General features: G+C 37.6%; 1 protein-coding gene across 2 annotated transcripts in view; it reads right to left on the bottom strand.

The window, feature by feature from the left end:
* Window positions 1–3353: 3353 nt before the first annotated feature.
* Sec15 (exocyst complex component Sec15) overlaps window positions 3354–11863 on the bottom strand; it is a 79236-nt gene continuing 70726 nt past the window's right edge. For both annotated transcript variants that reach the window (XM_083143146.1, XM_083143147.1), the window contains exon 17: window positions 3354–11679. In XM_083143146.1, the coding sequence (XP_082999272.1) occupies window positions 11556–11679 (124 nt within the window). In that variant the 3' untranslated portion in view covers window positions 3354–11555. The remainder of the gene's footprint in view (window positions 11680–11863) is intronic.

Below are 11863 nucleotides of genomic sequence, written 5' to 3'. Positions count from 1 at the left end.
GATATCATCACTTTGAACCGATACACACTCCGATTCGCACTGATACTGATGCTTGAAAATTGTAATGTTCAAAATATTGCTTGCTTTTATAAGCATTAAGTTACCAGAGTTTTGCTTCTAAATATTCAAGAATTACATCAGAATGTTAAAATACCTGGCGTAATCACAAACTAAATACATTTTTTAATACAATATTGGTGCGAAATAAAACAAACTTTGAATTTTCCAGTTTAATTAGAGACTGGAAAGACCAAGATGCCAGTCCAATCACGGTGGCTCAGTTGGCAGAGCATCTGACTGCCATGTGGGAAACATGGGTTCAATTCCCAGGTTGAGTGATGTCAGAATTTTTCCAACCTTGTCCCTGCATAAAGCAGCTCTGGGGCTCACCCAGTCTCAAATCAATGTTGTACCTAGGGCCAACCCTGAGGGGTAAAGGTGGTCAGGCATGATGCTGATCACATCATCCCAATTATGGCCGAGATCAAGTTCTACCTCCACATCACCCCATATGCCTTAATGTCATGTGTGCATATCAGCTCACCTCTACATATTATACTTTTGTTTCTTAAAATAATTCACAAGACCAGAGGCGTGGCGTGCATGTAACTGGTGTTACCGCAGGTAACAGCAAAATGTAAAGAAATTAAAAAGTTTTTTTCTCAATAAAATAACATTGTTAAATAAGTTAACCGACAGCATTCCAATTGAGTGTATATTGCAGAGGACATTTTTACTGCAGCCGACAAAAGCGAAGAGACAGGCAATTCCGCTACCCACAAGAGGAAAGGGTGCCCGCCAATGCAAGGGAACAGCGGGGAAAGACTTGGAGGCAAGTGTGCTAGGGGGTTATTCAAATGCCTGTTTAGGGGCCCTGTTGCCGCTGCGGCCTACCGGATCAGCAAGTGTTGTCACATTGGATTTCCAGAAAAGAGCTAAATCCCACCTAAAATGGGGATACTATTTCTCTGAAGCAACAAGAGCTACACTGCAAAGCCAAAGCTGGATTTAACTACAACTGAGACCGTTTAGTAATAGACGAAAAGGTAAGTACTTGATGCGATTTGTGATTTGGACAAACCTTGCTCCAAAAAACTAAGTTGGCAACAGTAGAACGTACATTTGGACTTCCTTTCCACCGCTGGAGGATGGGAATTCTGTCGTCTGCTCAACGCAGAAACGTCAAACTGGCCCGAATGTGTGGTTCTTCTTCCCCTTTCCAAAGAAACAGAGGTGGTTGACACGGCTCGACTACTATTCACTGGATTTCCGCGGTAACTCTCTCATGAGTGGTAGTTCTTTCTAGGAGTGATTGTGGCTAAATAAATCATTGAGCGGATTGAAGAAAGAAAAAAAAAATCCAGATCAAAGGCATGTTTGGGGGGGGGGGGGGTAGGGTGGAGATGATAACTTCTGATGGCCGGTAACACTTTTGAAAAAGTCACACCACTGCACAAGACTGATAAATGTTAAGTTGTTTGGCTTTTGAACAAAAGACCTGACAGCAAAGGACTGGTGGAACTTAATGTCTTAATGTGAAAGGTTCTTTTGCCATTTAAAAAAACAACCTGAAAATGTACATGCAGGACCTGTAGATCTTCCTATTTTTAATACATGCTTTTTATCAGTTCCATACCTTTTAACCATAAAGTGACCTCATAAGTTCAATCCTGAAGAAACCATATGGTGTGAAAGGCTTTGGGTTAATTTCTACATTTCGCAGGCTTTACAAAAAAAAAAGGCATGCAGCACTTCCAGGGTGTTTCATTATCCTGCAAATTGTACAAAATCATTTTTTTTTTGTTTTCCAACAGTATTGTGCAATTAAATGACAGTTATTCTACTATTCCGTTGTAATTCTTAGCTATTTTAAAGCAAAATCACATGATTACTGCGAAATACTTGCATTTTAATATTTTGATGCAATTTTTGGTATTGGCTTTGGCTCAGCCGTAAGGCGAGATTTCAGACCAAAGTGATAACACGCTTCAGTCTATAAGCATGCATGTGCTACAAACAGACCAAGGTGACAATTCACGTTATTGAGAAAATGGCCCAGTTCGAGCATGTCATGTCGCTGGTTTGAAAGGTTCATTGATTACAGAGGGCTTGCTTCCAAGTAACACATGTCATTTTGGTCTGAACGCTCCCTTGCATATATTCATAAAAATAACCTAACAGTTATTTCAAGTGTTTTTTATTTTTCCTGCATTAACGCTAGAATGGAAAAGGATATGATGCCCCTTACAACAGCGGAAAGGGGTCATTTTGATCCCTCATAAAAAATGCATTTCATTATTTTAGAATGAGATATTTTTAATTTACATTATTTTGTGTGCTATATGTATTATAATCAAAGTGTTTAGGTGGTTCATGATACATTTTGATTACAAATAACAATTATAATCATAAACTGATCACTTTAGAATACGCAACATTTCACCACGAGAAACTGCTAATTGATGCCACATGTTCGGAGATGTTCTTCCCGGTCCAAGACGACTACCTACATGACAACATGTAAACTGTGACAAGTGGGAACATGCTGAAGATAGGTTGACACAGGAACCACAACCTAACTCGGATATTGCACATGCATAAATGAAACTTTACAGGGGTCAAATTGACCCCTCCCGCTGTTCTAGTGTTAACGGAGGATGTGCAGAAACAAAACATCTGCATAAACAGGGTGGAGAAAATGAACAAGAATGAAGGGAAAATAACAAAATAGGTGGAGTTAATAGAAAAGCATGTGAAGAATAAATTGGTTGCTTCCAGAGCCACCTTCAATTTTCAGCACAAAAGTGGAAGATTATTACTTGCCAGAGCAGTGAAAGGGGGAAAAAGTTTTCCTGGGATGAAACAAGGGGACAAACTACATTCCTTAGGAGTGTAGAGTGAGTAGTCATGTGAGGTTTTGGCTTGAGAAAGTTCTGGGAAACCAGGACAAAATGTGAAAATTTTAAAAAGCAGGAAAAATAAAAACCACTTAAAATAACCTAATTTTTTTCTTTGCACCTACAAAAAGTGGTTATGCGAACCTTTAAGAAAAACCTAGATATAAAAATTACCAATTGGCTGAACTTTGCACTACATTTCAGGGTAATCAGATTGGTGACTGCATAGTTCCAAACAAGGTCTCAACAAACAAAAGTCAGTTCTAGATGCCCCGTACAGTGGAACCTCAAATTTACGTTCCCAGATTTTACATTTCCCGCATTTTCAGCTTAGCCCCCTGAAAAATGTAAAATCGAGGTTCCACTGTATACATTGTGGAAGTCTATCAGAAGATGAGTTTGTCTGAGGGATCTTTCTCTGCACTGGTCTTAAGGTTTAGAACAAACAAACAAATCTCAAGGACAAGTTTCTTTTATTTTCCTATAAAAAATAAACAGCATCAATAGTTAACATATCTGCAGACAATATTTTATCAACATGATCCTAGAATTAGCTATATACAAATTTTTAACTGTATTTACAGAAACATGCCGTGATAACTGGGTTGAGTGAATAAGTTATGGTGACATTCAATATCACATCACAAGGCACGGTACACAAAAGATCTGTCACTGGAAATTCTCCTCTTTCGTACAGTTCAATCCCTTTCACACTATGGCAAGTGAACAGAGAGATTAGATATTAAAAACCTGATACCTTCAGCAAGTTTTTTCGTAATAGATTGCGACTGACTAGTTTTATTCAATAAAAGCACTAATGATTGGATTACACCTCCCATAATAAACAAAATTAAAATAGTGTAATTACAAGTTAGCGAAACATGCTTGCTTCTTGATTTGTAAAGGACAATTTATTTATACATTTTGACTAACTTACCGATGCTAATAGCTACTTATGGATTTCTATTAGAACTTATACAGGGTGATTCAAAAGTTCCATCACCATAGTACACTCCGTTATTATTGCAGATAGTGCAAAGTTGGAAATATGTGGGTTTTCAATCTAATGTGCTTGAATTTTCAACAGGCTGTACACTGGTACGAGACTCACTTAAGATTGGAAAATGCCTTGTCCCGAAAGGGTCCATTTATGTTATCGCAATATCATACTGTACTAGGTAAATTGAGCGGCTCGAGAATAAAACTTGATAACCCACAAAAGTATAAAACCGAGAAAAATGCAAGTGAAAGTTTGTCCATTACATTGTGGCTTATGGGTCATACAGATGTTCCCATGTGTTTCTGGCTATCAGCGGCTACTGAAGGAATTTCCTTCACTATTGTACAGCGACTGAATCCGATGTTACCTTCATAATTGTACAGCGACTGAATCCGATGTTACCTTCACTATTGTACAGCGACTGAATCCGATGTTACCTTCATAATTGTACAGCGACTGAATCCGATGTTACCTTCACTATTGTACAGCGACTGAATCCGATGTTACCTTCACTATTGTACAGCGACTGAATCTGACGTTACCTTCACTATTGTACAGTGACTGAATCCAACGTTGTCAATTTTGAAGGGAATGTGGGTGAAGAGGTTTTCTTGGGATATCAACCAGGTGATTTCCGGATAGGCTTCCGAGAGCTAACGTCACTCTCATCTTCAGGGATTAAAGTCCAGAGACATGTCTTATCAAATTTTACTCCCAAGCTACTCAAGTAACAAGTGCACTAATTATAGAATTGTCCTATGCTGACGGGTTTTGAATCACTTGTATTTTGCAATGATAAAGTACAAATATGAACATGCATTGAGAAAAAATTCTTGCTTGGGTAAATTATTTCACTGTAGCACGGTACAAACCCATTATCTCTTGCCGCAGTCTCTCTGAAGGCTGCCTATATCTCAAGATCATTGTTTAGTCAGTATTATGCTCAAGCTGCCTTTACCTCTGAGTAGTGCCTCTACTGCATAAAAGATAACCAAATCGAAGAATTAAAAAAACTTAAGTAAGTTTTGAAGCTTTCCTGGCGACGAATGGTGAATAGATTCTCTCTGGCTATTGACCAGGTGAATTATGGAGAAGTTACAAAGCTTTTGAGAGCTGCTGTCACGTCACTCTCGTCTTCACATTTCTACTGATGCTGTGTCCGAAAGGTACGAAGGTCGGAAGTGGCATCACCTAGTGCAGTTCGAAAGCGCCAATTAAACGAGCAAGAGACAATAGCATGGAGCATGCATCGTTCCAGGCTTGACTCTTGCATTCGTTGTTCATTGTTTGAAAGCATGGAGGTAAAAAGCCAACAAGTTGTTGGTTGAAGTTCTTCTGTGTGGAAATGTAACATTTTAAAATGCTATGCTATTTCTATGGTGAAAAACAAGTGTTTAAAACATTAAAAAAAAAACATGTTCGTAGTTTTATCTAGCGATCGGATTTGGCGCTGCAGTCGAAGTGCAATTCGAAAGACTTTCACTTCCAGTCCACGACTTCAAGACCGAACTGCGAGACCATTCTCAGAGGATGTTTGCTTCAAGTACGGTCTTGCGTCTTTCGGACACAGCCTGAAGATATTGATGTTAGCTCTCGAAAACTCTTGGAAACTTCTCCAGATTCTTCCATTAGAATCTATTCTTCATAAAAAAACCTTTTTCATATATACTTTTTGCTATTATCATAACCAAACCAAGAAAACAATTGAAATAGACAATAGATATTATGCAAAATAATGCAACTGAGGAATATCGTGAGAAGACCTAAATCTGCTCAACTCTCGTCTAAAAAGCTGATAACATGGACTCTGATTCCCTGACATGTCACCCAATGGAAAACTGCTTGGCCTTTACCCTTAAAGGGCTGTTGCACCACTCTGTTAAATGATAATTATATTCATTGATTTAGTTCATGTTTCTGTTATAGAATTCCACCAACAGCACACATTAATATCTATTATTCATTTTGCTACCAAAAATTGAGAGAACTGATACATCGCAATGTGTAATACTAAAGAATATGTTCAAAATGTCCATGTCACATTCAACATACTCTACTTTTAACACAAATACAAAGTGTGAAACTAAATATTGATATCTAACAACAAAGCAAAGTTATTCCCAAAAAATAAAAACAGTATCAAACACAATGTTTCACCTTCCAACATATATAACAATGACAGAAATATAAATATTTGTTCAGAAGCCAGCATGTTCCACGCAAACTCACTTCCCACCACCACATGAATATTAAAATTGCATATCTGCGAAAACATCTTTCACTGGGTAACTTATGTACAAATAATTACATCTATTATAAAAAATCTAATATGTTAAAAAAATCATTGCAAATTCAATCTCTGTTCTAAAACATTTACAGGTATGTTCTTAACAAAATCAGAAAATGACAGATAATAACTACAAACCTATTTAAAGTATGTGACATTCAATTCTTAACAACATGACTTAAATAACCTACTCAAAATTAATCCTAAAATCTAGCTTTTTCTGTATGGCCATAAAACAAAGCAAAATGCAATAGAATTAGAGCTGAGCTGATACAGGTACTGATGTATCGTTCAATACCAGTCAATATTTTTCCGACATTTTGATCATTCGCAGGGTTGGCAAAAATGCCACTGACACTTTTGTGGAGTCTTAATTATCCTGAAAGTTATTCAAAATTTAAAGTTTCCATTGATTTTGTACCAATATTGAAGATAAAAAAAAATCAAAAAGGTAAAGTTACCCGTGCATATAACACCGTGTCTTGAGGGCACATTTTGGGGATGTGGGGTACGGCCCTACACATTCTCCATCTCGGCCATTTTGGAGGGTTGCCATGAGGTACCCACTGATTTGAGGCTGAGTGAGCCCCAGAGCTGTGTTATGCAGGGACAAGGCCGGAAAAGATCTGACCCTGGGAATTGAACCTGGATCTCCCATATGGCAGTCAGATGCCCTCCCGACTACACCACAGCAGCTATGGAAAAATTGTATTTTGTGATTACATAACAGGTATTTTTACATTCTGATGTAATTTTTTAATATTTTAAAGCAAAACTCATGTAAATTGTTAATTGTTACAGGTTCCAGGTTCAACACCTGGTGGAGGTACACATAGTGGTTTGGATTTCACTTTAAACTGTAGGCCCAGTCCCTATTAGCCTTTCTGTGCATAAAGTAGACTTTAGAAGAAGAATCTTAAAGTGGTATCTGAACAGCCCTAGATAGTGCCTTCTCTTTTTTTTTTTTGCATTTCTTTTACGTAGTTTCATTACACCTTTAATCACAACCATTCTTCATTTAACTTAAAGAACTGTAATTGCAAATGGTAGAGCAAACAGGAAGTAACACACAGAACCAACCATCCTTGTCTGTATTTTGAATATTTTCCATTGTCTTTCTACAAGATAATAGCGTTGGGTGAAAATGCATGATGAACTGGACAAGACCAAAAAATATACATTTTTTAAAAACAGAATAACCGACTTGACATTGCAGTCAAAAGATTTCTGGCAGAGTGATATTTTCAAATCAATATCGACAAATTTTTTATTGTAATGTTTAAATTCAACATTAAGGTGGTGATAAGGGTAATGAAATTGGAGTATGAACTGAAACAATGCAACCTTGACACAAAAATGAAGTTCACTTTCTTGTAGGATTAAGCCGATATTAATACTTAAAAATTGTAACAATTCAAAACAGTTCAGGGTATCTGTAAATTTTAATGTACAAGTTTCCCATTGGGACTATACTACACAAATGTACCAGAATTTTGCTTAAAGCATTCGTAATTCCACATGAGATAATGAGATAATCATTTAATCACACAAGGCGTTTTTCGACACAATATTGTTGCAAAAATTATGAAAAATATGCATCTTGTATAATTTCCAGGATATTTAATATCCACAAAAGAGTAGTGTGGCATTTTTGCAGACCCTGCAACACACTTGAAGTTCAGACTAAGTATCGGCTGTTATCAGTAATTAAATTCTAAACCGATACCTTCTGATTGAATACCAATAAAATCTTATCCATATCAGCTGAACCCTACTTTTTTTTGTATGAGTTGTCAATCTCCCTACTTTGTGTCAAACCAATTCTTGTGGTTAGATAAGAGTTCAGGTCTAAGATAAACAGAATGTGGCAAGAAATAAAGGAATTGATGTGAAAAGCAACCTTGGGCCTCAACGTAGACTCATGTTTAGTTGAGAGAGGGGTCATATAACATTGCGGATGGATTAACATCTGAGGGGCAGAAAACCAAAGCTGGATCTTGTGCAATTTAGTGAAACCTCATATTCCTTGGGAGTCTGTGGTTGAAACACAGAAAAACCATCGTTACAAACTTTACAGAGACCAAGAGCACGAGTTTCACCATATATGAAATAAGAACCAAAGCATTCCAATAAGCCACCATGCACCAGTCTTTAGGTTGTCTGACTATTATGCGAGACACCCGGGTTCGATCCCCGGCAGGTGAGAACTGGGATTTTTTCCACCTGTTCAAGCAGCTCCGGCACCTGCCCAGCGTCATATAAAGTGGGTACCTGGAAGAAACTCTGGGGGGTAAAGGCAGCCAGGGGCATGTAGCTGATCACATCATTCCCACCTTCGGCTGTGATCAAGAAAGTGTGGGGCCCTAACTCCACACTCCCTGTACGCCTTCATGGCATGGTGCAAAAGCACGGGGGAGCACTTTTCTTTTACTTTACACATAAATGCTACAAGATCCCTAGCTATGCTGAAAAGAAAAATGCATTACAAATTTTGTACATACCCTCACTAAATTCAGTTATTATTTTGCATAATTTATACAGGATGGACCGATAAAAGAAGTGCATAAAGATCATGATTTCATACTTTCTGACTATCTACTTGTACACATATGTAGGCACACACAAAAAAATTAAATTGCTGGCTGCCATTTCTCTAATGATGAGCATTATCAATTCCCCCTTCCATCTATTTGTCACGTAACAGTCTTAGGAGAAGAACGGAACAAACACTATTTCACTGGAGTTCTCTATGCACAAGTAAATTGATCTTGTCAAAAAAAAACAAGGTATGGATTCCACGTTCCATTTGCGATAATAAAATGCAAAATACTAAGTTACATGGAACAGTTTAAATCTAAAGTTTAATTAATTTCTTCCCTATTAGGGTAACACTCATTACTAATTCACTGCATCTGAAACACAGCTAGTGGTGTTAGTGCATAATGCAATAATTTGACACATTATGGAGAATTACATTACGATATTTCCCCATTTGTAATTGACTACAGACATTACTAACCGTACATTCCACCTGTCATTTTTCTATGTAAACAGTTTTGAATATGTGCAACCATTCTGTTGCCATTGACGAATCACAGTACATAAATACGGCAAAATATTGGCAGTACCTGCTTACGTCTATGATGCTAGTTCACTATGCTCACACAGCCTGCATAATTTTGATAGTAGACAGGCGAGTCAAATAGAAGTACATAGATACACACTTTCCCTGCACATTAAAACAATTATTCTTTTTGCCACGGTTGACAGTTGAAAGTGTTGCCACATCTTTTTCCTTCTTCTCATCTGTCATCAGCCAGCTCTCGTTTGGGTATGGTCAGGAGCTTCCCCGATGGCGCAGTGGTAGCGTCGTCGCCTTGTAATCAAGGGGTCTCGGGTTCGATACCCGGTGGAGGCACACAGTGGTTCGGAGCCCACTTTAAACTGTAGGTCCAGTCCCGATTAGCCTTTCTGTGCATAAAGTGGACTTAAAACATCAACTCAATCAATCAATCAATTTGGGTATGGTCACTGCATCGCCCAGCAACATGTATGAGGGAAGAATGAAGACAGGAAGATTTTAAGAAAACAAAGGGACTGAACAGAATCTTTCGAGACTCAAAAATCGCTCCAGGAATCAAGGAAAGAATGCTCACCTGCGCCACCCTCTCCCTGTCCTGTTTCAGGGGCGAGGGGGTGGAAAGGTGCTTGGCAACTCTGAACTAGCCTTCCTTTGTCGACGTACGCTACACCCCTAGATTTATGGCTGTGATTTTCTCTCTGATTGGGGGAAACGAAGGATGCTATACTGTGGCGAAGAGATTATGGTACCCAACTTGGCAATTTGCGGCATGAACATGTATATGATTATATCAAATATTTCCACCTCTTCGAGCATATCTCACTACTTTGACATTCACACCGACACACTGAATCATTGTGTGGGAGACCAGTCATGTAAATTTAACATAAAGAATCAAAATTATCAATATGTCATTCACATGTTATTACACAATCTCTTATTGCTACTTATTCCATTCCTCTACATGAACCAGTAATGATCAGGACCTTATTTCTAGATAATGTTAAAGCCATGCTAATGTTTGTACTAGAGAAATGGCTGATATATGAATTCTTAGAAACTGTCATTAAATAACACCGATCTAGTATGTCTAAAAAAACTGTAACGTGGTTCGTACTTCAACTTTACATGTTGCGAGAGGGGCCAGTCGTATCATTGATCAGAAAAAAAGCAATACGTTAGTATTCCAGCATAATAAGCAAGCAAGCGGGGGTGGGATTGGATACTTAAAAAGTCAAAGATATTTTTGTGACTTGCCACATAATTTAAACTTAATGACTAAAAATTTCCTCTAACTTTCAGAGACTTTTCTTGAACAAATTGTGCAAAGGTTAATAAAAAATTGAACAGTGCATTTCTGTAACTGTTTAAAGTGAGAAAAATATTTTTTTAAAGTTGGGCTGGATATTCACTTACTTTGTACATGGAGTAGTAAAGTCGCACTATTGATATAATAATAATTCTTATAGGTAGACAGCATTCTTACTATCATTATTATTACTTTTCAATTTTATATCAATGGTCTGACCGCCCCTACAATGCTTCTGGTGACGCCACTATCTTCAACCGTTCGGTACACAAATTGATCACGATTGATGAACTCTCTGCATAATTATGCACTACTCTCAAACAATACTGCTGCTTCTAAATAAATACGGACAAATATATGTACATTGCACACACAAAAAAAACTTACATATAAACTTCAGGTGGCTATATACAACACAAACACATGTTCCTTAGCTCCTTAGCCTACAATAGGAATGTAATCACTTATAGAACTAGTATTTGCATTCGTTTCTTATGGTACCTGGTAGTAGTGAAATTCGTGTCAACGTATTACGTCAGACACACATTAACCTTGATGCATTATTATTATGGGAATGGGGCGTAATACCACTCTTATCTTTGACCAACCTCGTAATGACAAATGCTACTTTCACATACCAACAGTACCCTTTAGATGGGTTCAACATGTATAAGTATACCATCTCATAGAAGTGACTTTCTTCTATACCCCATCTTGAGCAATCAATAAGGCTTTCTTCACATTACTCCAACCTCCATTTACCATAGACAGAATTCACTGTAGACTAACTTCCACGGACAGTTTTCCGCAAAGAATGTCCATCCTGTGTAAGCTTCCGCAATTTCCAAATTGAGCACTCGTTGAGGCACACGGTTCTGCTTCCTTTCTCCCAAGCAATCCAAGTATCTTGTCTTTATATCTTAAACATGATGCTTGTTAAAACAGCAATTACGGAATAGTTATTCTTGGCTTTATGAAAGTCACTGCTGTGTTGTTTGAGCAAGCTGTCTCAACTGCTTAAGAACAGTCTCGAGTAATTTTTTCTTGTCCCTTTCGCTCTTTTTTAGCACGGAGAATACAGTCTTCTTATCAGCCTCCCTCAGCCTGCAAAATAAATAAAAGCAATAGAAATTAATACTAAATGTAACCTTATTTGTTTTATTGCTTTTTTGATTGATTTTTATATTATGGGCAGATGCAGATCAGCACATAGGCTATTCTTGCCCATCATACAATACTTCGCTAAAACAAAAGTAAGGACAAGCCCCTAACAAGATAATAAAACATG

The sequence above is a fragment of the Lepisma saccharinum genome, chromosome 21 (assembly GCF_977018435.1).
Source record: "Lepisma saccharinum chromosome 21, izLepSacc3.1, whole genome shotgun sequence".
Taxonomy (NCBI): domain Eukaryota; kingdom Metazoa; phylum Arthropoda; class Insecta; order Zygentoma; family Lepismatidae; genus Lepisma; species Lepisma saccharinum.
This window is presented reverse-complemented; position numbering and strand designations above follow the sequence as displayed.